This window comes from Artibeus jamaicensis, unplaced genomic scaffold, assembly GCF_021234435.1.
Source record: "Artibeus jamaicensis isolate MK-2021 breed Jamaican fruit bat unplaced genomic scaffold, CSHL_Jam_final scaffold_1964, whole genome shotgun sequence".
Lineage (NCBI taxonomy): Eukaryota > Metazoa > Chordata > Mammalia > Chiroptera > Phyllostomidae > Artibeus > Artibeus jamaicensis.
The window spans coordinates 72,507,461-72,532,924 of NW_026522030.1; the positions used below are offsets into that span (position 1 = coordinate 72,507,461).

The following is a 25,464-nucleotide window of genomic DNA, read 5'->3' on the forward strand; positions in this document are numbered from 1 at the left end:
GCTAAGAATTGTGATGTGTCTTCTATATGACAAGGGTATCTTTCTCAGAATTGACACCAACTCATGGAGCAGAGACCAACGCCATAGTTTCTTGTCCTCCTTTCACAAACACCAGAGAGGCAGGATTTTGTTAGAAAAGAACATGAACTTAAGACAGAAGTGTTTAATGAAAAATACTTTCATAATTCAAAACTTACCTTTTAAATATTAAAGACCACTTTGAAAATGAAGAGAAAATAAGTATCCATTACAACCCTTACAGCTGTGCTCAGTAAGCTGTACACCATTCCGTACCCACTACCTCAGATTACTTTCTATGCTTGCATGAGGTTGTCCAGTTTTACTCCAAATTAAAATAAAATAGATTTTTAAAAAGAAGGATGTTAACCAAGAACAAGCTCTACTGCTAGTCCTACCCCAACCTAACAAATATTCATCTATTACTAGGCATATTACTAGAGATTTTACATTAAACAAATAGTGAAAAAATAATATTTTTTAATTTTTATTTTATTATGCCATTACAGTTGTTCTATTCTCCCCCTTCATTCCCCTCTACCCTGCAGCCCCCCCACACCCACCATTTCCCCCTTTAGTTTATGACCATGTGTCTCAAGTTCTTTAGATTCTGTATTTCCCATACTATTCTTGCCCTCCCCCCCATCTATTTTCTACCTACCATGTATGCTACTTATTTTCTGTACCTTCTCCCCCCTTCTCCTCCTCCTACTCCCCTGTTGCTAACCTCCATGAAATCTTCATTTCTATGGTTCTGTTCCTCATCTAGCTGTCCTTTTAGTTTGCTTTTGTTTTAGATGTGGTTGTTAATAACTGTGAGTTTGCTGTCCTTTCACTGTTCATCTTTTTTATCTTCTTTTTCTTAGATAAGTCCCTTTAGCATTTCATATAATAAAGGCTTGGTGATGATGAACTCCTTGAATTTGATCTTATCTGAGAAGCACTTTATCTGTCCTTCCATCCTAAATGAAAGTTTTGCTGGATAGAGCAATCTTGGTTGTAGGTCTTTGGATTTCATGACTTGGAATACTTCTTTCCAGCCCCTTCTTGCCTGTAAGGTCTCTTTTGAGAAATCAGCTGACAGTCTGATGGGGACTCCTTTGTAGGTGACTGTCCCCTTAGCTCTTGCTGCTTCTAGGATTCTCTCCTGCATTTCAATTTTGGCTAATGTAATGATGATGTACCTTGGTGTGTTTTTTCTTGGGTCCAACTTCTTTGGGACTCTCTGAGCTTCCTGGATTTCCTGGATGTCTATTTCCTTTGCCAGATTGGGGAAGTTCTGCTTTATTATTTGCTCAAATAAGTTTTCCCCTTGTTCTTTCTCTTCCCCTTCTGGTACCCCTATAATTCGGATGTTGGAGCGTTTAAAGATGTCCTGGAGGTTCTTAAGACTCTCCTCATTTTTTTGAATTCTTGCTTCTTCACTCTTTTCTGTTTGGCCATTATTTGCTTTCTTCTGGTCCACTCCATTGATTTGATTCCCAGTTTCCTTTTCATCAGTATTGGTTTCCTGTGCAATTCCATTCATCTCAATTATTTTAGCCTTCATATGTTCCTCTAATTTGTGGCTATAATCAACCAGTTCTGTGAGCATCCTGATCACCAGTGTTTTGAACTGCACATCTGAAAGTTTTGATATTTCTTCATCGCTTAGAGTTATGGGCTCTGGGGCTTTGAGATCTTCTTGAGCCATTTTTGGTCTGTTCGCACCTGTTAAGTATGAGGAGTGGAGCCTTAGGAGCGGGGCGGGGCCACCAGGGCGAGGTCGCTGGGTTGTGACGCTGTATGTGGGGGCAGTGTCAGAGTGGGGAAATGGCGGCCCTCTCTGCTGCCTCCTGCCTTTGGGGCCTGCTGGGTCCCATCTCACTGCCCACTCCCTCGCCGGTCTATCTGCTCAGGAATGAGCCACCACAGTCAACGCGCCACCCTGCGCCCTTGCCAGATCCGTGGGTCGCTCACTGGGTCACTCACTGAGTCCCTCACTGAGCCCGCCCTTTGCAATCCCACGCCTGGGATCCGCGCGCCTGAGTCCATCTGACCGAGTTTTCCTGTGCAACCCTGCTCCGCCAGCTGCTGGTTTCGCCCCTCTTATTGGTCAGGCTGAAGAATTTGTTATCAGACTTCCAAAAAGTTCAATTTTCTGTGTTCTGGTTATGTTTTATGTTGCTAATATTTTGTTGTCTCTAAACTTGGTCATGTGAGAAAGCACGGCATCTCCACCTATGCCTCAATCTTGGCGGAAGTTACAGAAAATAATATTTTTTAAAATATTCTATAATGCAGATGGGTGCTGATGTATGATTTCCAAATGTTACTCAAAAAATATAGCTTTGAAAATTCAAAGATTAAATAAATCAGCATATTCCCAACCAATCCTAGTTCTCCATGTTTCCTAAAACAGTGGAGAATTTTCCAACTACACTAACCACATTGAAATGGATGTACATTTGATCCTTAAACACAGGCTTGAATTGTGTGGGTCCACTTACATGCAGGGGTCAAATGTATTTACTCAACCTCAATATTCTATAGAAGGCACACATAAAATGATACTGTTACTGGCATTGGGGTTCTTGGGTTCCCCAAGATAGAAGGTGAAAGGAAACCCCCAAATTCCTGGACAAATTTTATTAAGCTTATGCCTGAATCCAAGGGAGGCAGCAAAGAGGAAAGGTCCTTTTAATTGGCTTGGGGTCTGACTCTGCTTCATTTTTAAAAAATTGTATTAATCCTCACACAGATATGTTTATTGACTTTAAAGCAGAAAGGAGAGAGAAACATCAATGTGAGAGGGAAACACTGACTGGTTGTCTCCCGTCTGTGCCCTGACTCAGGACGATGCTCCAACAGAGCCACCTAACCAAGAGCTGCTTGTCTCCTTTTATGAGCTGGGGGCAAAGTGGGCTTGCAGGAAAAGGAGGTGCTTTTGAAAAGATGGGCTTGTGGATTTTTCCATTTCAACATTCAGGTGAACAACTTTTCCATCTGCTTTGCCTGGTAACTACTTCACACCTGGGCTGTGGGGGCAGGCTGAAATACTGCTCACAACTGCCACCCCAACAAGGGCGAATAGTGGTCAAACCTTGATCCAATGCACATTTGGGTCAGTAGCTTAAACAGGCAGTTAAATGAGAGATAAAATCAGCTACTTCTACACTTGAGTAGAAAGTAAAAGGGTGGTGATATTTTTATGGTCCAGCATCCCTTCTGGCCATATGGTGTCCTTCGGGTCCTGGACCCGAGACCCCATGCTGTCTCAATATAAAGGAGAATTTCATGTAATTGTTTCCATCCTTTCATAGATAAATAGCTTCTGAAGGCTGGCTGGGAATAAGGGCACAGTGGGAACCAACAGGAGGCTGCTGTGGCCTACGGAGTTCAGTTTGGCAGGTCGAGCCAGACTCAAGGCCAGGAGGGAAGGCAGAGGCAGGGAGGTTAAGAGGCTTTTGGGCAGGAGGACTCAGAAATCGACCCCAGCTTTTAAAGGACTGAAACTTGTTGATTTCCAGTGAGCAGCAACTCTCAGAAGCCCAGAGCTGAGGCAACTGATAGCTATTCAGGACTGCAGTGCCAGCCAGGCCCCACCAGAAGAGCCCTAGGCCAATGACCAGAGAGAAACCTTCAAAATGGAAGCCTCATTACAAGGCTGAGAAAAGTAAAATCATGAGAAAGCAAGCAGGCATATTCTAGGTGACACCTGAAAGAACGACAAGCAGGGAGAAAAATTAATCCAGGAAAACATTATAGATCTGTGTAAATAAGAACTTTCTGAGAACTACGGTGAGTTGACAATGACAACAGCTGCTTTGGCTGCTCGACTGTGGGCACGGGGATATTCCATGGCCATATAAGCACCCCTTGCATCTTCTGACCCTGAGTCTGGGTAGCGCACATGTGAACCTCACAGGACCACTTAGTGCCTGAATCTTGAAATAGCAAGAGTCTGGGTAGTGATAGATTAATCCCAAATTTTTTCCAAATCCTTTCTATTCCAGGGTTCACTGAATCTGAGTTTGAATCATAGGTGTTTAATGGCAAAGGATTCTTGCACTTACTCTGAATAGATCCAGAAAATAGAAAAGGACACAACTCTTGTTTAGCCACCTACATGGTTTCCTAAGTCTATGATAAAACAGGATAAATCTGTTTCTGTCAATCTCTGTATTTCAGAAAAGCACAACACAAAACAACAATCTATGTGGAAGTCACTGGTGAGTTGAATCAACATTCTTCCGCTCAGGAAGACACTTTGCAGCCTTTTAAAACACAGAGCAGCTGAAAGGAGGATATACCTTTTATTTTCACTTCTTCCAAAATGACTAATTTTTAGGCTTAAAAAAAAACCTTTCAAAAAGCCACAAGACCAGGCAGTCTATATTATTTCATACCACATCAACTAAAATAAACTCACTAAAAACTGAATGAAAGGTCATAGGAACAGACTGAGATAATCCAATAATCCCCAAATGATCTGCTTGGGGATCTGGGAAAAAGAAGAGGATGGTATCATGTTATCACGCCCTTTTTCATGTCCTTCTACTCAACATGATAACATCTTCACTTTCCTCTGGCAGAATCTACCCTGTCAGTACCTGAGGGCTGACATCAACATTATTTTCATTAGTTTTAAAAAGACAAAAATGGAAAAAAGATGAACATGAACACATCTTGAAAAAAACAAGTGTAGAATGACATGAACAACACAGCACTTCATTAAAAAATTACAAAAAAAGTCAAAGCACTCTTTATTCTATATTGTGAAGTTAGAAAACATAAAAACCTGTTTGAGGGAAAACACGTGATTTAGAAAAGCCTAATGTATTTCTTTAAAGAAAGATGTGAAACAAACATTTGTTAAATCTTTTCAGTGGACACACTACTGCTTGTGATACTATCTTTTGTACTCTGTTACAAAGCTTTTTTTTCCCCTGCGTTTCCTTAGAGTAGCCATTTTATTTATTTGTTTATTTTTATTGTTGTTCAAGTATATTTGTCTCCAGTTTCACCCACCCATCTCTGTCTCCCACCCTTGAACCTACCCTCTTTGGCTTTGTCCATGTGTCTTTTTTACATGTTCTTTGATGGCCCTATCCTATTTTCCCCCATTATCCCTCCCCATCTCCTCTCTAGTCACTGTCAGTTACAAAGCTTTTCTTAATTAAGAAATTAAGTAAAAATCTTGGAATGGGTGAGTTTAATTAGTTAGCAAAGCTATGACTGAATATTACATAAATTTTAAAAGAATTAAATTTCAAAAACTTATTAGTAAAGTGTATCAGCAGTATAATATTGAATGCCTGGTAAAAAAAAATTCTTACATGCTATAGAAAAATCAAAAGGAAAATATTCTAGATAATGACCACAGGACATGGGTAAGTAGATTACAGTACATCTGCAGGGTGGAACATCAGGCAAGTTTTGAAAATAAGAAAGCAAATCTACATGATGTTATGGGGAATCTCAAAAGTACATTGCTGTGTGGGAACAGGGAAAGTTATTGTGCAGACTCACACGGTGCTGCCCCTACATGGTGAACCTGGCTATATCAGCAAGGGGCAAGTGGATGAGATCCTGAGGGTCAGTTGGCTCACAGTCAGTTTGAGCTGCAGAAGCAGCATGGGCAGTTACATTCTCTCTCACTCCAGCTCACATGTACCCTACCCATACCCTGAAACATGTGTACAAGTCACTGCCTTCTATTCTCAGCAGGTCACACTGTGGATTCTGTACATGTCCCATCATGGTCCCAACTAGGCAACCTGGTTTCCCAAAGAGGAAGCCCCATAGGTGCCACACCATTCTTCACAGACTGTCTTCTCGTTCAGGAGTGATGTGTCCTAGTCATTGCCTTACATTATGGTAGGACATGTTGTTGGCAGGTTAGCCTTACTTTCAAGAAGACTATTAACAATGACAGTTGATGGATAGTCTGGTGAGTACCAGATATGCAGACTGTGCAGCTATAAGAATCCACCTTCTCAGTCACCAGAAAGCCACACCCTTCAGCAAAGCAAGGGCCCAGATGAGAGCCCACTGACTAGCCCTAGTCTCTCACTCCCATTTGCACAGGACCCTTTTTGAGCCTTGACCCTGAGAGTCAGGGTCCCATCACTGTAGTTAGGACGGCAGTCATTTCTGTTCTTTGTACATCAATCACCAATGTTTGGCATTTTGTGAACTGGCATCCTCTAACTTGGTCTGGTAAAGCATGGCCAGCCATGGGGGCCTGTCAGGATGTGGGGTACCCCTGCCAGTATCTTAGCAGTTGTGAAAGCCAGAGGGCCTTTCTTTATGGTCACTATGTAGTCTGTTCTTTGCCCAGTGGCAATAGCTCCTATTTCAATATGGTCCTCTTTGCACAATTCTTTCTGTTTGCCACGGAGTCCTGCTGCCTAGCAGCCTCCCTTGGCTTTTATCGTAACTAGTTAAGCCTGTTCAATCCCCCCTACCACGTCAAGCCCTGCCCTTTATGGAAAGGATCATGGGTAGAGTTGGTGGACTGGTGTGGGCCACTCATCCTGCCCTTTTTCATGTCCTTCAGTACAGAAGGAGTTACAAAGTTAAAACCTCTTTTGGGAGCTTTGAGTACTCAGAAGACTCCTCCTCACTGACAACTGTTCTTGCAAGGATTCCTCTTCTGGCCACATTGCTCTACCTCCTCTGCCCCATGTGAGGTGTCTGTTTCAGGATGTCTCCACAGAATTTGCCTTCCATAAAAAACCTCCCCAGGGAAGCCCACCTACTTGCACAGCTTCAATTAGTACTTGGGGAGGAAACACAATAGAAACAAGCAAGGAGACAAATACTACAAAATTCACAGTTCTGGATGAGGAATGTGGAAGTGAGAGATTGGGGACAGGGCTGTGGTATTAGTTAATGTTCCTCTGATTTTTATTTCCTGTATAAATATATTGTGTGTATGATAGTTTCAAAATAACTTATGTTTTTCTAATGAAAAATCCGTCAATGACTTAGGTGGTCCTATAAGTCTAAAACCCTAAGGCTATGCATGGTCACTGAACCCAGACTAACAAGCATCTCCTGACCACTTTTCCCTGCTTCCAGTGCTCCAATCACATTCTTCTGTTTCTTCCATACCCTGTCCTCTCACCTCAACACCTCTGCGCATGCTATCTCCTTAGCATATATTTCCTCCCTATTGTCGCCTTGCAAAATTTCTACCCTACCTCCAAACCTCGCCCCAAACTATAATCAGAAACAAACTCTAATTAGGTAATGGGGCTGGTCTTCCTTTTCACGTTCCTGTCTCTTCTCATGACTCTACAAGGGTAAGGACAACATCTGTCTGGTGTATCACACTGTCCAGCACAGTGCCTGCCATGAACTAACTAACTGAACACATTAAGGAGCTTATGTACTCTTTCTTTGTTTAATTAACTGACTTTTTTTAAAATCGGTTTTAGTTTACAGAAAATTTGGCAGGAAGTACAACTTGAATTATTTTAGTACATTTGTTATAACTGATAAGCCAGTATCAATACATTATTATTAACTAAAGCCCATAGTTTATATTAGAGTTCACTCAGTGCTGTGCATTCTATAAGTTTGGACAAATTTACATAGATTATGTATTTACTTTATCATATTATATTATGAAACAGTTTTACTATCCTAAAAATACTGTGTTCCTCCAATTCATCTCTCCTTCCCCTTTATTATTTTTTAAAATAGTTTATTTATTTATCTTTAAAGGGGAAGGGAAGGAGAGAGGGAGAGAAATATCAATGTATGGCTACTTCTCATGAGTCCCCTGCTGGGAACTGGCCGGCAACCCATTGAACTGTGATCCTCTGGTTCGCAGGCCCACGCTCAATCCACTGAGCTACACAAGCCAGGGCCCTCCCTCCCTTTAAGCCTTGGCAACCCCTGATGTTTTTACTTTCTTCATAGTTTTCCATTTCCAGAATGTCCTATGACTGCAATCATACAGTAGCCTTTCCAGACTGGTTTCTTTAACTTAGTAATTGCATTGAAGCTTACTCCATGTCTTTTCATGGCTTGACAGCTAATTTCTTTTTTGTGTTGAACAATATTCCACTATCCGGACATACCACGGTTTACGAATCCATTCACCTACAGAAGGACATCTTGGTTGCTTCCGAGTTTTGGCAACCATGAATAAAACTGCTCTAAATATCTGTGTGCAGGTTTTTATGTGGTCTTAAGTTTTCAACTCCTTTGGATAAATACCAAGGAACATAATTACTAGATCCTACGGAAAAAGTATGTTTGGTTTTAAAAGAAATTGTCAAATTGTGTTCCAGTTGGCTGTACCATTTTACATTCCCACCAGCAATGAACAAGAGTTCCTTGTGCTCCATAACCTTATCAGCATTTGGTGGTGTCCATGTTTCAGATTTTGGCCATTCAATTAAATAAATAGTGGGAGTTCATCTCCTTTCCACTGAGAAAGGCCAGGAAGCCACTGTACATGTTTTTTCAGATTCACTGGACCTTATTTTCAAGTGGACAGCTTTTTACAAATATAGTAGGATTAGCTTGTGCCTGCATTCCGTAGACCTGAGGTAGCCTCTAGCATCTGTTATTTTTACAATTCTTCCAATGATTCTGAAGCACAGCTAGGATTTGAGAACTACTGACTCTACCGGGAAACCAAACACTGCTAACAGATCAATTTTGAAATATATTATTTGTGCTTTCATTTAGACTAGAGATTCTCTGGTGAGATGAGATGGATGTTAAGTGCTGTGATGGAATAAACAAAATTATAATCTAGACCTCCAGTTAGCGTTTCTCACACAGCATGGATTGAAACATTCTTTTCACCCTGAAAAGGACTACACACTGTGCAGATTAAGTCTCATAACAATGGGACCGGGAACCTTTGTGTTTCCCTCTGTAAATTCCACACCACCAGACAGATAACTATGTAGACATCTCCTATTTTTTGTTAAATTGTAATGTATTTTTAAATTGTAATGTATTTTTCTTTTTTCCATATTCATTTATTTAAGCCCACTCGTCTCCACTTCCACCCTACCACGCACCTCTGCCCCGAGATTTGAGGTTTTCTCAGTGTTGCAGAGGACTACAGGCTCAGAAGGAAATCATGAAGACAAAGCAGTCACTCCCCAAGAGCAATCCAGCCCAGAAGGCCAAGAAGGCTTTTCTTTAGAAAATATAGAATTCTGAGGCTTATCTGAATATGACTCTGATATAGCAGTTCTAGGGTACAACCTAAAATTCCGGACAAGTTTAGAAAACTCTGGGTATAGTCAGCTCTCCCAACTTTTATTCCTGTTTAGTCAAACTTTAAAGCTTATAGTATGATTCTTTAAAATTTCTTTAAAACACTATAATATTCCAATTTCCTAAATATTCCAATTCTATTAATACAGATTATAATGAACAGGAAAGTAATGTTCCAATACTGGTTGTTCAAAATTCTGAATGCTTTCTTCTGTAAAATAATATAATGGACTATAGCCCTAGCTGGTGTGGCTCAGCGGATTGAGCACTGGCTGGCAAACCAAAGGGTCACCAGATTGATTCCCAGTCAGGGCACATGCCTGGGTTGTGCACCAAGTCCCCAGTAGAAGGCACATGACAGGCAACCACACATTGATGTTTTTCTCTCTTTCTCACCCCCTTCCCCTCTCTTAAAAAATAAGTACATCAAATTTTTAAAAAATATATAATGGACTACACTGGGCAAAGACTACTGATGGCCTCTACTACTGATAATATTTTTATGCACTATGTATCTTGGGTGTAACTCGAAATACCAAGAAAGCATTTCCCCCATTCCAATGTTGTTTCTTGACTCTCAATTTCCATTTCAGTCCCTACTGTCCACTTAGTTTCACAGTGGGACCTCATTAGCACATAAAGGCAAAAACCAATGAGTGCTACATCTCCAGACTACTTTTGTTTCTATCTATACTTATCAGAAGAAAAACAACAAAAGTGATTTTTACACGATCCCTCTCTGCTGACTCCAAATTGTGTGTAAGTAACTTCATGTAAACGTACCCTCCAAATCTTGCACCAACGTCTCTCCAATCTCATTCTGACATTCCAGACCACACACAGGCCACCCTGAACTCTTCCCCACACTTCCTACTTTTGTGCTTCTGTGCTGGTGCTTTGTGAGACTTCCGGCCAAGGTGGAGACATAGGTATATATATACCCTTTGTCTCCTTGTACAACAAAATTAAGGACAAGTTTAAAAACAAAAATTACAGAAAACTGTACCTGAACAATTTTAAAAAATTAAAAACAACACCCCCCCCCCAAATAACCAGATCTGCCAGAAAAATTGAACACTATGGAAGTCCAACAACCACAAAACATTCATTCAGACTGGTATGAGTGGGGGAGACAGGCAGCTGGAGTGGAGAGGGCATGTGGCAAGGCAACGGCTGTTGGACCAGGCAGGAAAGGAGGAGGCTCGCAGACCGGATGGTCCCACATTTGCCTGTGCATAAACCAGGAGGAACAACTTGGGAACGAACACAGAATGCAGAACCCAGGGTTCTAGTGCAGGAAAAGAAAGCTTCAAAACCTCTGGCTATAAAACCTGTGGGGGTTGCAGTAGCAGGAGAAACTCCCAGCTCACAGGAGAGTTCACTGGAAAGAACCACAGGGTCCTAGAATGTACACAAACCCACTCAACTGGGAATCAGCACCAGAAGGGCCCAATTTGATTGTGGGTAGCAGGGAAATTACTTGAAACCAGGGTAAGGGCTGAGCAAGAGGTATTATTCCCTCTCTAATCCCTCCCCAATGTGTAGCACCACAAAGCAGCAACATGCCCTGCCCTGGCAGGTATCTAAGGCTCCATCCCTTACCACATAACCAGAGAGCTGAGACAAAGAAATATCGCCCAAATAAAAGAACAGATCAAAACTTAAAAAAAAAAAAAAAAAGAACAAAGCTACAAAAAGATAGCCAACCTATCAGATGCAGAGTTCAAAACAGTGGTAATCAGGGTGCTCACAGAAATGGTTGAATATGGTCGCAAAATACAGGAAGAAGTGAAGTCTATGCAAAGTGAAATAAAGGAAGATATACTGGAAACAAACAGTAACAGGAAAGAAACTGGGACTCAAATCAATGATTTGGAGCAGAGGGAAGAAACATTCAACCAGAACTGAATGAAGAAACAAAAATTCAAAAAAATTAGAGGCTTAGGAACCTCTGGGACAACTTTAAACATTCCGACACTGAATCATAGGGGATGCCAGAAGAAGAGAAAGAGTAAGAATTTGAAAACTTACTGGGAAAAATAATGGAGAACTTCCCCAATCTGGCAAAGGGAATAGACTTCCAGGAAGTCCAGAAAGCCCAGAGTCCCAAAGAAGTTGGACCCAAGGAAGCACACACGAAGGCACATCACAATTACATTACCCAAAATTAAAGATAAGGGGAGAATCTAGCATGAGAAATGGAGACACCTACCTACAAAGGAATTCCCATAAGGCTATCAGCTGATTTCTCAAAAGAAACCTTATAGGCAAAAAAGGGCTGGAAAGAAGTATTCCAAGCCCTGAAAGGCAAGGACCTACATCCAAAATTTACTCAAGCCAGTAAAACTATCATTTAGAACAGAAGGGCAGATACAGTGCTCTTCCTTGACCTAGATAAGGTCAAGTTAAATGAGCTGATTATCACCAAGCCCTTATTATTATATGAAATGTTAAAGAGACTTGTCTAAGAAAAAGAAGACAATCAAAAATATGAACAGAGAAATGACAACAAACTCATAACTATCAACAACCGAACCTAAAATAAATAAAGACAGAAACAAACTAAGCAAATATCTGCAACAGGAACGGAATCAAAGAAATGGACTTTACATGGAGGGTGTCAGTGGGGAGGGAGCGGGAGGAGAATGGGGGAAAAGGTACAAAGAATAAAAAGCATAAATGGTAGGTACAAAATAGATAGGGGGAGTTAAGAACTGTATGGGAAATGGAAAAGTCAAAGAACTTATATGTACGACTCATGGACACAAAACTAAGAAGTGTTGGGAATGCTGTTGGGAGATGGGTGCAGGGCAGAGGCGGGATAAAGAGCAGAAAAAAATGGCACCACTGTAATAGTGTAACCAACAAAATATACTTTGGAAAAAAGAAAGAAAAAGAAAATGTTTATAGAAGGATTTACAGGTCTTATTGCCTATATTAACCTCCCTCAAAATGTCACTCTAAACATCCCAAATTCTTTACCCATTAGACTGCTGTTTTCCACAAAACACTGAAAAGTGAACGTGAAAATTCAGGAGTGTCCACTTCATTAATAAAACACATTGTTTCATGATCTAATAAAATATGAATGCACTCTATACACTAATGCCCTCTTCCTCTTGAATAAACGTTCAAGTCTCAGGTACACAACAATGATTGTTTAAACCACAACTGTCACAGGAGGACCAGATATCACTTAAATACAGGAAGTGCAAAGTATGTCCTATGAGCTGCTCCTTTCAGGGTTTCTTATCATTCATTCAACATTAATCATTCACTGCCTTTTCCAGCTGTTCTTCCTAAAACAGTGACAGTACCTTCTATGTAATAAGCATTCATGAAAGCACTATATATATAGTTTCTCTTTTCATAGTCACATAGGAATCAGGATGCCCACAGCCTTAGAACCCAGTCTCTCACCTGTCTCACCTGCAGCTACTGGACATTCCCTGTGCCAGGAATAAAACCTAAACACCATCATGGTATCTGTCCCATCATGTCCTTCCTTAACCAAAGTAAAGTAATACGTGGTATCAAGTCTCCTTCCTTCCAATACCCTCTGTCTCCCTTTCCAAGGGTATTCATGAATCACATCAAATCATTTCACTCTCCTTATTCAACAAATTTTCACGAATTAAGTCATTCAGTCAAATACTTGCCCACTGCAGGTACAAGAGTGAAGGTGGCAGGTGAGGTCCTGGCTCCCCAGGCTTGACATTCTTGGGGTTGGAAGGTAGGTGTGAGAAAGTGTAAAGAGAATTAAAGATAAGTGATATGATGATGGCCTGGTGGACTGATATAGACAAAAGACCCCAGAGAAGTGACAGTGAAGCCTAGAAACTGGAATGTCCAAAGAGCTCTAGGCCCACAGCTGGTGCAGAAGACCCTTGGCCTGAGCCAGTGTGACACATTCCAAGCAGGAATGAAGCCAGGGTCTGGAGAGTGAGAGGAAGCGTGCAACAGGAGTCAGACTATAAGGAAGCAGGCAGGCAGCTAGGAGCTGGTTCCAAATGAGATGGGAGTGGCAGGGACCCACACATTTTTAAACACTACTCTGACTGCCAGAAAGAAAATGGTGGTGGTAGGGGCAGGCAACAGAACAGCAAAACCTGTATCATAAGGAGGCCTCTGTGACAACCACGGTCTCAACAAGGGGCTGAGCCAGCAGAGGACATGACCTGCCCCCACTGCCCCCACCCTCCTTGGTCCCATGGCATGAGGACCACTGATACTCACTAGTCCATCACCCACCCGTAGACACAGCCATCAACAACCAGCACTTTCTTTTTATCTCTGTGCCCACCTTGTACACAGCACACATTAGCACTGTGTCTGAACAAGTGAATGAATGTAAAGGACGAGTATTAAAGACATTTTTCAACACTGGGATTAATCTTCTGAAACCAGTAAAAAAGTCTAATTCCTCTGATTTTCAGAAACATGCTACCTCTCATATATGAAATAAGTAACACTGGAATAACTGACAGCATGATTTCTCATAGCTTTCCTGCTTTGTACCCCAAAGAAAGACAATCTGACTCAGAAGGAGGCTAGTATTTTACAGCCTTTCAGGAGATAATCACTACCAAGCAAGCTTCAGGCAAACAGTTTATAACTGTTTTTATTCTGCAATTTCAAATCTGAGTTAAATTCAGTCTTTTGCAAAAAAAATAAAGGCAACAAAAGAGGAAACACACATTCATACATTCGTGAAAGCATTTATAGATCTGGAGGGTCTTCTATGTCCTCAGCATATTCTGCAACAGGATACCTCAGGGACACAGAGACTTCATCATCACCACCATCTACGACCTTTGTCCTCATGGCCTTACTTTTCTCCTCTACTTTCATCAAGTGTCTTAAGTTTTCTTTCGTTCCTCAGTATTTTCAGGAATTACTAATGAATCTGCCCAGGAGGTTCTGCTATACTTATCTGTATAACTGAAGAAACCTCCTCTGGAAGAAGAAGCCTACAAGGTTATCAGGTAAATATTTAATCTCCTTGGTTACAGCATGGTCAGCGTGCATCACAGAGGCCTTGACTTACTTACCTACGTAGTGTTGTGGGTGAAATGCCACAGGCTTACTAGTTGCTGAATAATATCCAATTGCTCTCTTAAATCGAATAACTTTGTCATCTGTTCTAGACTGAAATAAACATAGGAAAACCTTTGTAAATTAGCATGTCACCGGTCATGTGTTTCAACATATTTTTATAATTCAGTATATATATATATAAATAATCTGTAGACTTCCAAGCTCGATAAGAGTTTAGAATGATATTAAAAATCTTCAAGCATAATCAAGACAGCACGGCAGTTAACACAAAATCTGAAGCGGCAATCAAGAGACCTCGGTTCCAGGATGTAGCCCTCAACTTCTCCAACTTCTCCTTAGCCAGTTCCCTGGTACTGCCAGAAAAGGTTTTACTTTCCATGTCTAGCAAGCAGAGCACCTATTTTAATTCTTCAGAGAACAGAGAGAAGTCACATAAACTTTACCTCTTTTACTAATCCTGACCCTTCAAATCCCTTACTTTCCCCAAAGGGAAGAAGAACCCCCTGACCATCACCTGAAGGAAGGACAAGTTAGAGACTCACAATTCTACTTGACCCACACTTGATGTGTCTGTCTTCTTAGTGGAAATCCTATGAAGTCATGATGAAGACTTCAGGAACAACAAAGACATTACCACTCACCTCCCTCAATTACTCCTCTGTTCAGGCCAGAAGGGAAGCTGGAGGAGCTAGGTGAGGTGCTAGCCCTCTGGGCCAGCATGTAGGCCTGTCAGCTGGGCAAGTGCTCCTGGTCACGGCCAGCCGGCATATGCCTCTCAAGCCCCTTCTAAACCTAGCACACGCCACTGTCCAGTACTACCCAGGCACCTGAATTTCTACCTGAGAATGCTGGAAAACATCTTTAGCTATGGCATCCAAGTCCGAGGTGTCCTGGATGTTGCGGACGTAGTCAGCCACAGCCTTGATCACCACATCACATGGCGGCAAGACCAGCTGGTGGGCCCGGACCTGAGAAAACAAGCATATATGTCGATGTGTTAATTCCAAAAACAGGGCCCAGAAATTCCAAGTGCTTCTTTCTGAGGGCCCAATTATTATCTGTGAGTTTTGGGGCCCAAGAATCTGGTGCTCTGAGATTCAAGTCGTGGATCTCTCTTTCAGTTGTTAAAATACAGCCTGGTTAGGTTAAGAAGCATCCAACAGGTTTTCATTACTTCTCTGCCCAGGTCTGTGACCTGCTCGTGATCAGTTCCAAGCCTGAGACCCTGAGCCCCGTAACAGCCAGCACACAGCTATGGAGAAGCCATGGGCCACAGATGCATCCTTTCTTCAAGCACCCAAGTCCACTTCAGAAAGACAAGGGGGGAAACTTATCTCTCTTCCTGCTGAGGGACATGCCTGATGAAAGACATATGGAATAAAGTATAGGAGTATTTTACCGTCCTGGAATAGTTGATACCAGGAAAATATAAGTAAACAGAGATATAATTATAGCTATGCCCTTGTGTTCTTGGAAACAAAGATGAATCACGTACTAATGTTTCCAGCAACTAAAAAAATTTGAATGATAGCACAAAATGATGTCTTTATTTTCTAGTTAGTCATGAAAAGCATAAAGTTAAAAAAAGGGCAAAAAGATCTAACAGCTTTGTGCCCCCAGAGCTCTGCACGCCTGCCTGCCACTCACGTGAATGTGGTCTGTTTCATGGCATCCAGCTGACCTCAGGCCAAGCCTGTTACCCTGAATTATTCAGATGGGCCCAATGTCATTATGGGGTCCTCTACTGTGGAAAGGGCAGCGGAAAAGCTGGTTTCAGAGATGAAATGTGAGGAGGACTCAGCAGCCATTACTCGCTTTGACAGAGGAAAAAGAGCCACAGTGTGTGGTGGCCTCTACAAGACAGAAAAGGTAGGAAATATTCTCCCTGAGCCTCCAGAGGCAACGTGGTCCTGCTGACACCTTGAATTTAGTTCAGTGAGACCCATTTTGGATTTGTGACTTCTAGAACTGTAAGATAATAAATTTGTGTTGTTTTGAGACACCACCAACAAAAGAAAATTAGAAAAACTCAGCCTAATCAAATGGAATAGAAGAAACCTCTGGTAAAATAGATATTTACACTTTTAAGTTATTATCATGAAAATTTTCACATGCAAAAGAGCACAATTTTCTTTAGAAAAAGCAATAGCTTCTTCTTGAAACACTGTTTCACATGTTTAAGCAGCTGTTCTACTCTCCTAGGAAGGTAAACCCCACATAATGGACTGCAGAGAACCACTGAAAGGTCTGTGGATATGGATCAGAAACCCATTCCCAGAAACCTAGCTCTCCCCACGCAAAAATGAAAAATGTCTGACACACACCTGCTCCTCTATGAGGAAGTCCTTGGAACAGTGCGTTCCAGCCGGTCTGGAAGGCATGGAAGTTCTAATCACTCTCCACCTTCAGGGTATTCAGTCCCATAGCAGGGCAGGTAGGAGGGTCAGCTGCTGGCAGTCCCAGAAATGGGAACCAGGATCGAGTGTCCTACACTCAGCAGAACACAGCATTCACCCCTCAACAAGTGCACAGCACAGGGACAGGGACAGGTATGCCTGCGGCTCCAACTGCAGCTGAGGGCTAGTTGGAGGGCTAGTTGGCCTCACATGTTTGGTGAGGCTCTAAAAGCCTAGGATTTTGTAATTATGTGGTATACAATACTAGAATGGCTGGTCGTTTTAGAAGAATTTTATATACAGAAAAAACAAATGACAGTTAACATGTTAAGAACACAAATTTGCTGGACATAAAAAGGGCAAAACATGAAAAGGCTTTCCCTGAGGGGTAGGGAGCTACTGGGGTGCTGCAAGCTGCCTCTCCTAGGGGAGCACACATCGACACCAGGACACCACAGACAAATGGGCAGACACTCACTATCCCACCCACTTCAAGTAAAAATGACAGCGTGTTGCTTTTGCTCTTGCAGATATCCTTGTCTTCATTATCATCCCCAAAACACTGTAGCTAAAAGATCCTTGAAGTGAACAGATCCTATAATTAAAGAGCCCCCAAATCCATCCGAGTAAGTAATTAAGACGACCGTAAACCTAATCCTTAAAAATTTCCCCGTGGCCTAGACTCCTTCCTCATCCCCACCTACCTCTCACCCTCCCCCACTTCATCGGTAATACAGCCTTCCAAATCTAACTCAGGGTGAACTTCAGTATTCCTTACACTCAGGGGAGAACTTGGTGGTGATTACATAGTGGCCCCACCCCAAACTGCCCCAGGAATGCAGAGTGACTGCATGCAATGGCTTCACTGCACATTAAGAGGCTTTCACTTAGGAAGGAAGAGCACATAAATAACTTCTAAAATTCAGATAGCCCTAAGTTTTACCAAAACGATTGACCATAGAATTCCATTTAGTAGTAAAATGCCTGGTACGTTTTAGTATGGCTATATTTACAAACATGCAATTTACTCAACTTTTGAAACTCTTAACAACTTTTAATTTGTATTTTCTTTAAAATCCTTGTCATTGCATGTATAAGGGAAACCACCATTCCTGTTACAAACTAAGTGTCATCAGAACCAATTAAATGGAGAAAGAAAAACCCTAAAAATCCTGACTACCTTAACTAACAACTCTCTGTATCTATCTGTCTGTACACGTACACACACCCATATACATAAAGGCACTTATCTACCTACTATACTTTTCAACTGAAAAAAAACACACTGAGACCTGTTAATCCACACAAAGAACCATCACCTTATATTGTTAACTCTTCCCCAAGATGCTAGAGAACAGTATCTGGTTCATCCTGTTGCAGCAGTAACTACACAAGAGTTACAGTAATCTCTCTTTGTCTATTCACAAAAACAAAATTAACACACCAAATAAGTGCTTCCTGCTTCAAGACAGGCTTCAAAATACTTTAATGGAAATCCCTTCTCCATTTTTCTTTTCTTAAAGCACTTTTGAATTATTTTTATTTTAGCTCAAAAGTTTAAGGTTAGGAAAAATTAAGTCAAATTGCAACATACCTAAATTAAAGTTGAAAACATGTACTTTCTATCTCCAAAGACAGACAGTAAATTCTGTTTAATTAAAAAGCAAATGTTTATGATCAAATTGGTATGTGGTGGCAATTTCAATATTTCTTAGTCACTTGCTTTATAAAAAAAATAAAAATTTGGAGCTGGAAAAGATCTTGAAGAGCAAACTCACCCCTTTGCCTCCAGGCAGAATAATCAAAGAATAGATACTGTTTGATTGGAAACTTCTAACTGCCTCCACACAAAGTATCCTCTCACATGACAGATTTTCACGGTTAGCATCATCTTTCCTCTAATTTCCCATTTCCTACGGAAAAATGTCTACTGCTATCTCTCATGAGTCAGGTGGGAATGGTGTGGAAGGCACTTAATGAAGACAGGTCCACCTGGGGCTTGGGCGCCACAGACCTTGCTTCTCTGCCAGGCTCCCTAAGCCAGCAGGCACCCTCCTCCGCCATATATGAAAATCCCCTGTTCCTTTTGACACTCTTGATAGCCTCTACTTTGTATTTAGTTCTGAACCCCTCCAAAGAGCCAGGACTGAATTGGAGCAGGGGCCCAGGGCATACATGCCTGCAGTCACCTCGTCAGCCATCCTCCCAGGCCTGCCCAGATACCTGGCGCACTTTTGCCCTAGGCAAGCAGCGTGGGCCTCACCTGTCTCCAAGCACTGGGACAACAGGGCTAATCTGAACAAGAGGTTGATACAGCCCTTTATCCTTAGCACCAGTGCTGAGGGGAAATGCCCCCAAGCTATATGAGCACAGGGCAGACCCCCACTATCGGAACACCAAGAGAGTCCTCAGAAGCCCTGTCACACACACCCTCAAAGAGAACTGCCATGAGCAGTCTTCACTGTAGCCAGTGCCAGCTACCATAAACAGGGGCAATCTGATTCTTTACAGCAGTGGTCCCCAACATTTTGGGCACTAGGGGGCCGGTTTTGTGGAAGACAATTTTTCCATGGACCGGGGTGGCGAATGGTTTTGGGGTGATTCTAGTACATTACATTTACTATGCACGTTATTTGTTATTATTACAAAAGTAATACATAATGAAATATTATACAACTCACCATAATGCAGAATCAGTGGGAACCCTGAGCTTGTTTTCCTGCAACTAGATGGTCCCATCTGGGGGGAGGGGGTGACAGGAAACTTGTGTCCAGTCTACTCTGTAATCTCATTTTGGTTGCTGTCACTGCAGAAAACCCTGCTTCACATTGAGAGGACACTGGAAATGGAAGCAGACTTTTCACTGCTTTTGTGACAATCACAGGATATCCCGCCTTGACTTTTATCCAGAACATATGGAGATTTGAAGTCTCAAAAATACTTTTGAGGTCACCATCATTTGCAGTCTCAAGCAGTTGATCCTCTTCTAGCACAGACAAACTCAATTCACCTGGCTTATTCACAAATGGGTAAGCAGACCCATTCCTTCCCAGTTTGGGGTCTTTTGTGGTTGGGCACTAATGCTCAAACTCTTTTGAAAGCTGAGACAGGTGACCATGCACCAGCTGGGAGAAAGAAGGCCCTGGCTCAGTCTCTTTCAAAATCTCTGCTAATGTTTGAAACTTGTCAAAAATCCCACTGTTCACTGGTCGCCCCCATAATTCCAGTTTGGCTTTGAATTCAGCCACTTTATCTGCCAACTTGAACACAGTTGTTCTCCCCAAAGTGACAGACTGAGATTGTTGGGCGTGTTGATTATGTCACACAAATAAGCAAGTTTTGCAACCCATTCTGTGTCACTGACATGCTGCCAGTGGTGACTGTTTTTCTAAAAGTAATCTCTGGAACAGCTCTCATAACTCAGAAACTCTGGCCAGTGATCTACCTTTTGGAAAACCATCTAACTTCCATGTATAACAAAGGACATGTGTGCTCTGTGTTCATCTCACAGAGCTGCACAAGCAGATGTTGAGTTAAGGGCATGTACTTTACTGTGTTTGATAATTTTAATTGCATCCTGCAAAACACTGTTAAATTCAGGTGACGTTTTTCGGGTAGCCAGCATTTCTCTATAGATGACACAGTGTGTTGATTCACATTCATAAGGGACCTCTTTGGCCCGAGTAGTAAAACCAGAAAGCTGTCCAGTCATGGCAGCCACTCTGCCCATGACTATACTGACACAATTCAGTTTTCCTGATATGTAATCAAAGACTTGAATAGTTCTGTAGATGTGGTGTTATTTAGCAACAGAAGTACACATAACATACCCTCACGCGCATCCTCCTGAAAAAATACATTGCACAAAAACAAGCATCGCTACCTTGTTGTCAGCATCAGTAGACCTGACCTGGATTGCTTACCATGGTGACTCATTAATCCTTTCTAACAAATCATGCCTCAATATCCTCTGCTATTTCATCAGTTTGTCTAGTTATGGTCATAGCTAAAAAAGGAGCACATGCCACCTTTTGAACTTCAGACTCTCTAAAAGTTCACAACAAATATCCTTAGCAAGAGGCAGGATCAACTCTTCACCAATAATAAAGGGCTTCTCAGCTTTAGAAATGTGGTTAGTCACTAAGAATGATACTCTCAGTGCAGACAGATTTGATGAAGTGCTGGCCTTCAATAATTGCTTCTGTTCTTCATGCTCACATTTTTCTTTGGAAAAACTTGACTTTCTTTTTCATGAAAAGACTTGTCTTTTCATGCAGGGTACTTGGTCTCCATGTGGCAAAGCAGTTTTGAAGGTTTCATGGCTTCACTGGACAGCTGGTTGCCACATATTATTCAAAGTGGGCTTGGAAAATGTGAATCATCTGTTACAATGAACCTGCAATTTAAGTAGGACTCTTGGTATTTTTTCTTAAATGCAACTTTTTTTTTATGGCACCTTAGAATCTTCTGTTGTCTCATCATTGGGTCTTTCCCCCTTTTCAAAGCTCTCCAGTAACATTTGTTTTTTACTTATTTTGGCTAGGGTCAGTCAGCTTGTGGGCTTACCAAAAGTACGTATGTAGTGCAGGAAAGAGGCACAGATGGAAGTGGTAAATTAAATGGGTGGGCTACACACAGACTAAAGTGTTGGACTCTGACTTAAAGTCTGCCACCAGATGCAGCTGTACAATTGAAGTATATCAACTCACTTGCCACTATAAAGCCTGCTACCAGATGCACCTTAATTGTCACCTGCAACTCACTATTAGGGTTTTGATATGAATCTGCTAGCAAAAGATTATGGTCTCTGTGCAGTAAAAACTGTCTGCTGACGATAATCTGTGTTTGCAGCCACTCCCCAGGGCTAGCATCACCACCTCAGCTCATCAGGCATTAGATTCTCATAGGCAGCGCATAACTTAGACCCCTCACACCCACAGTTCACAGTAGGGTTCACACTCCTATGAGAATCTAATGCCACTGGTGATCTGACAGGAGGTGGAGCTCAGGTGGTAATGCAAGCAATGCAGAGCAGCTGTAAATAAAGATGAAGCTTTGCTTGCTCACCTGCTGCTCACCTGCTGCTGTGCAGCCCAGTTCCTAACTGGCCATAGACTGGTACCAATCAGTGGCCCAGGGGTTGGTGACCACTGCATTAGAGTCTTTCCATGATTTCTACCCATTAATTCAGCAATTCAAGGGATGAAACACAGGAGCTAAGGAACATCTGCATTATAAGAATGCCTGTGCCCTGGCTGGTGGTGTAGCTTAGTGGACTGAGCACAGGCCTATGAACAAAAGGGTCGCCAGTTCAATTCCCTTTCAGGGCACATGCCTGGGTGGCGGCCAGGTCCCTGGTAGCAGATGTGCGAGAGGCAACCACACATTGATGTTTTTCTCCCTCTCTTTCTTTCTCTCTCCCTTCCCCTCTAAAAACAAATAAAACCTTTAAAAAGAAAAAGTCTAAAACTAAAAACAAAACAAAACACAACACAACAAAAAACCCTCTTCCATATTCCTAGCAGCAAAATAATGAAGCGTCCCTACTAAAAATCAAATTTTACTATTTTCTCCTATTTCACTACTTATAGTTCTGCAGTCTCATCTATAGCTGTGAATCATTTAAATAGTACAAAGTAGTGATATTATATTTCAATCAAATTATACCCACCATGCTACAAAGGGAAAGGATTCAATTAAAATACAAGATTCTCTTGCATGTGATATGTTGATTCAAAACCTTCAAAAATGTACCACAAGAAAGAGTAATTTGACAGATTCTTAACCGTTGCATGATGGAAATGAAATGTCTCTAATAAAATGGCAGGTCCCCATCTGAAGTGCGAAGCTCACTTCCCCAGTAAATGCCCAGGTCTGAACATCGAAATCCGTGCCGGCTCTCCCTGGCTGGGTTGCTCACTTGGTTGGAGCACTGTCCTGTACACCTAAAGTCTACAGGTCTGATTCCCAGGCAGGGCGCATACAGATAGCCAATCAATGTTTCTCTCTCACATTGATGTCTCTCTCTCTCCCTCCCTTCCCTTCTTTCTAAAAGAAACATATGCTCAGGTGGGGATTAAAAAAAAGATGTTTACAGCATATGTTGGCTCACAGGAGGAAACACATTCAACAGACTTGCTGGTTTATTATAGACTTAGAGAAAAATCAAGCTATTGTATTGCTGTTATACCATGCATTAATATACTGGACTACAGACATGAACACCTGTGAAATTCTGTTTTAAAGTAATTAGTCATTTATTTTGATGACGTCAAGCCACTGTATTATGGTCTATTATTTCTTAGACTCTATTCCAATTCTTTCAGAACCCAATTCAGAACATTTTTTGTTTGTTTTTTAAGCCAAAGAAAAGGAGCATTTGCCAAATCTATACGTATTATATTTTTTGTGTTGCAAAATACTTTTCCTCTAAGAAGAAACTTGTTCAAATCTATTTTTTTTTTACTTCATTTCTCTTCTCCTTTAAACTTTACACATGGGCGCTGACACAAGTCTGAAACTATCTGTACTGTTCTGTGTCTGTTGTTCTAGAAAAGGGGGCCAGTAAGTACATCTATGTTGCATCTTTAGGAAAAGAACATCAACATCAGTTTTGCCACATGTTTTAGATGAACACTGGTTTCTTAATACAACAGTTAGCTACCACCCCCACACCCAGGAAACAAAAATATTTAAGAGTGGATTAAACAATGTTGTAGAAGTGTGTGCACACATGTAATTTAGTATCAGGCTAAACAGGGCTTGTAGCTGGGAAGATATAGATAATCAAGTTCTACTTATTTCTCAAATAATCCTTATCCTATGCATTTTTCCTCTATAAAATATGTAATTTTGGCTACTAAAATCTTTTTTTCTTTATATTGGTAGAAATCTGAAATCCTTAAATATTCAGGAAACTAAAGGCACGAATTAAGCTCCTAAAAGAACAAACTGCATCACTGCTCACCAGATTGGGTATAAGAGTTGAGGTATGCAGGAGGTAACTTCAGAGGTGATGACAATTCATTATGGATCATTTTTCCCCAATCTGCATAAGTGAGTTAGAGATCTGATTTAATAAAAAGAATTATAAAGTACATTTTAAAAGTGGTCTAGAACTCACATTGTAGTAGGGAAGATGGGTGCATTTAGTTGGACTATGTTCTGCTTTATGGCACACTAATATATAGTAGACAATATAGTTTGTGACCTAAAATATCTTCTTTATAAAGAATTTAAAACTTAAAAAAAATTAATTCTCACCCAAGGATTATGTTTTTTATTGATTTTAGAGAGAGAGGAAAGGGGCAAGAGAGAAAGGGAGGGAGAGACACACACACTCAGACTGATGTGAGAAAGAAACACTGATCAGTTGCTTCCTGTACATCCCCTGACCAATGACTGAACCCACAACCCAAGTATGTGCCCTGACCAGGATCGAACCCCCAACCTTTGGGATTATGGGATGACATTCCAACCAACTGAGCCACTTGGCCAGGGCTTTATAAAAAATCTTAGAAAATACAACAATGTTAGAATTCAAAAACTTAAAAGAATGAAATGAAGCAGAGTTAAAATTAAACATGCAAAGTGTAAAAAAAGATTTGTATCTGGATAGTATTGTAGTTATATACCAATTTTCTTATTGTTAATTATGTCAGAGTTCGTTGGTATTTCATTTTTGCCTTTGAAAATCATGTAGGTAATAGTTTCTACATTTTCAAGTTTTACATAAAATTTATATATTGTAAGAAATTGCAGTACTACCATTTTGATTACCCTGAAATAAATTTTGCAGTAGTGAAAAAACAAGAACAAAAAGCTCCTTGCTGATCTCTCCCAGTTGCATCCAAACTTCACATAAATGTCAAGTGTACATCATGTACATTTTTTCAAGTACCATAGTTATTTAATTTCTTATCATATCAAAACTACTTGATATAAAGTTATACTACAACAATAAGGAAAGCACAGAATCCCAAAGCATGAATAACACAGTCACTTGCAGTCCTTCCCCATGCTGATTCTGTGCAGTACACATCTGGCTTGATCTCTAAAATCCACTTGGTCACACAGTTCCTATGGGAGTTCATGGGTTCATTGAAAACACCATGCAAAATCATGATTCTGAGACTACCGGTGCAGCTGCTCCCAGACTATCTTTTGGCTGCTCATTTAAACACATGTGAATACAAATATGCTACTAAAGGAAAACAGCATGATCCACTTCACTTTCACTCAGGTAACAGCAAAGTGTGATCATTATAAATACTCTGAATCTTGGCAATTCCAGAGAAAGAAAGAGAGCCCTGATTTGGTCAACATTTGCACAGGAATGCATGCAGCACCTTCCTAGCATCCTGACTTCAGGAGGCTCAGATAACTTGTTGGAGAAAAAGTGCTGACAGACTCCAACAGAGCTCCTCAAAGGACCCTGTAAAAGAAGATCTCAGCCCAGCCAAGAAGGGAGAAAGGTTTTCATGTCATCCTCAGTGGCAGTGGTTCTCAGGTCAGCTCTGCCTGCCAAACCAACCCAAGGAACTGTGCAAAGGGTTCTTCCACCTGGGAATCGCTGAGCACACCCAGAGGCCCACTGTTTTCTACTAAAGTCAACAGTGAGGAAAGCATTTAATAGATACCATAGCTGTTAGGTAACCACAAACTGCCACACCATTGAGATTCTTGAAAAGTTAGCAGTGGTATCAATATGACACATTTGTCTAAGTAAAGCTATGAAAAAGCTACTAAAATGCAATTAATC

At 41.2% G+C, this 25,464-nt stretch overlaps 1 protein-coding gene across 2 annotated transcripts in view; it reads right to left on the bottom strand.

Moving 5' to 3' along the window:
* The window catches only part of FAM120A (family with sequence similarity 120A), a 141,332-nt gene that overhangs the window by 70,532 nt on the left and 45,336 nt on the right, over positions 1-25,464 (bottom strand). For both annotated transcript variants that reach the window (XM_037128695.2, XM_037128694.2), the window contains exons 4-5: positions 15,147-15,275; positions 14,301-14,397 (exon numbers count right to left, since the gene is read on the bottom strand). In XM_037128695.2, the coding sequence (XP_036984590.1) occupies positions 14,301-14,397; positions 15,147-15,275 (226 nt within the window). The remainder of the gene's footprint in view (positions 1-14,300; positions 14,398-15,146; positions 15,276-25,464) is intronic.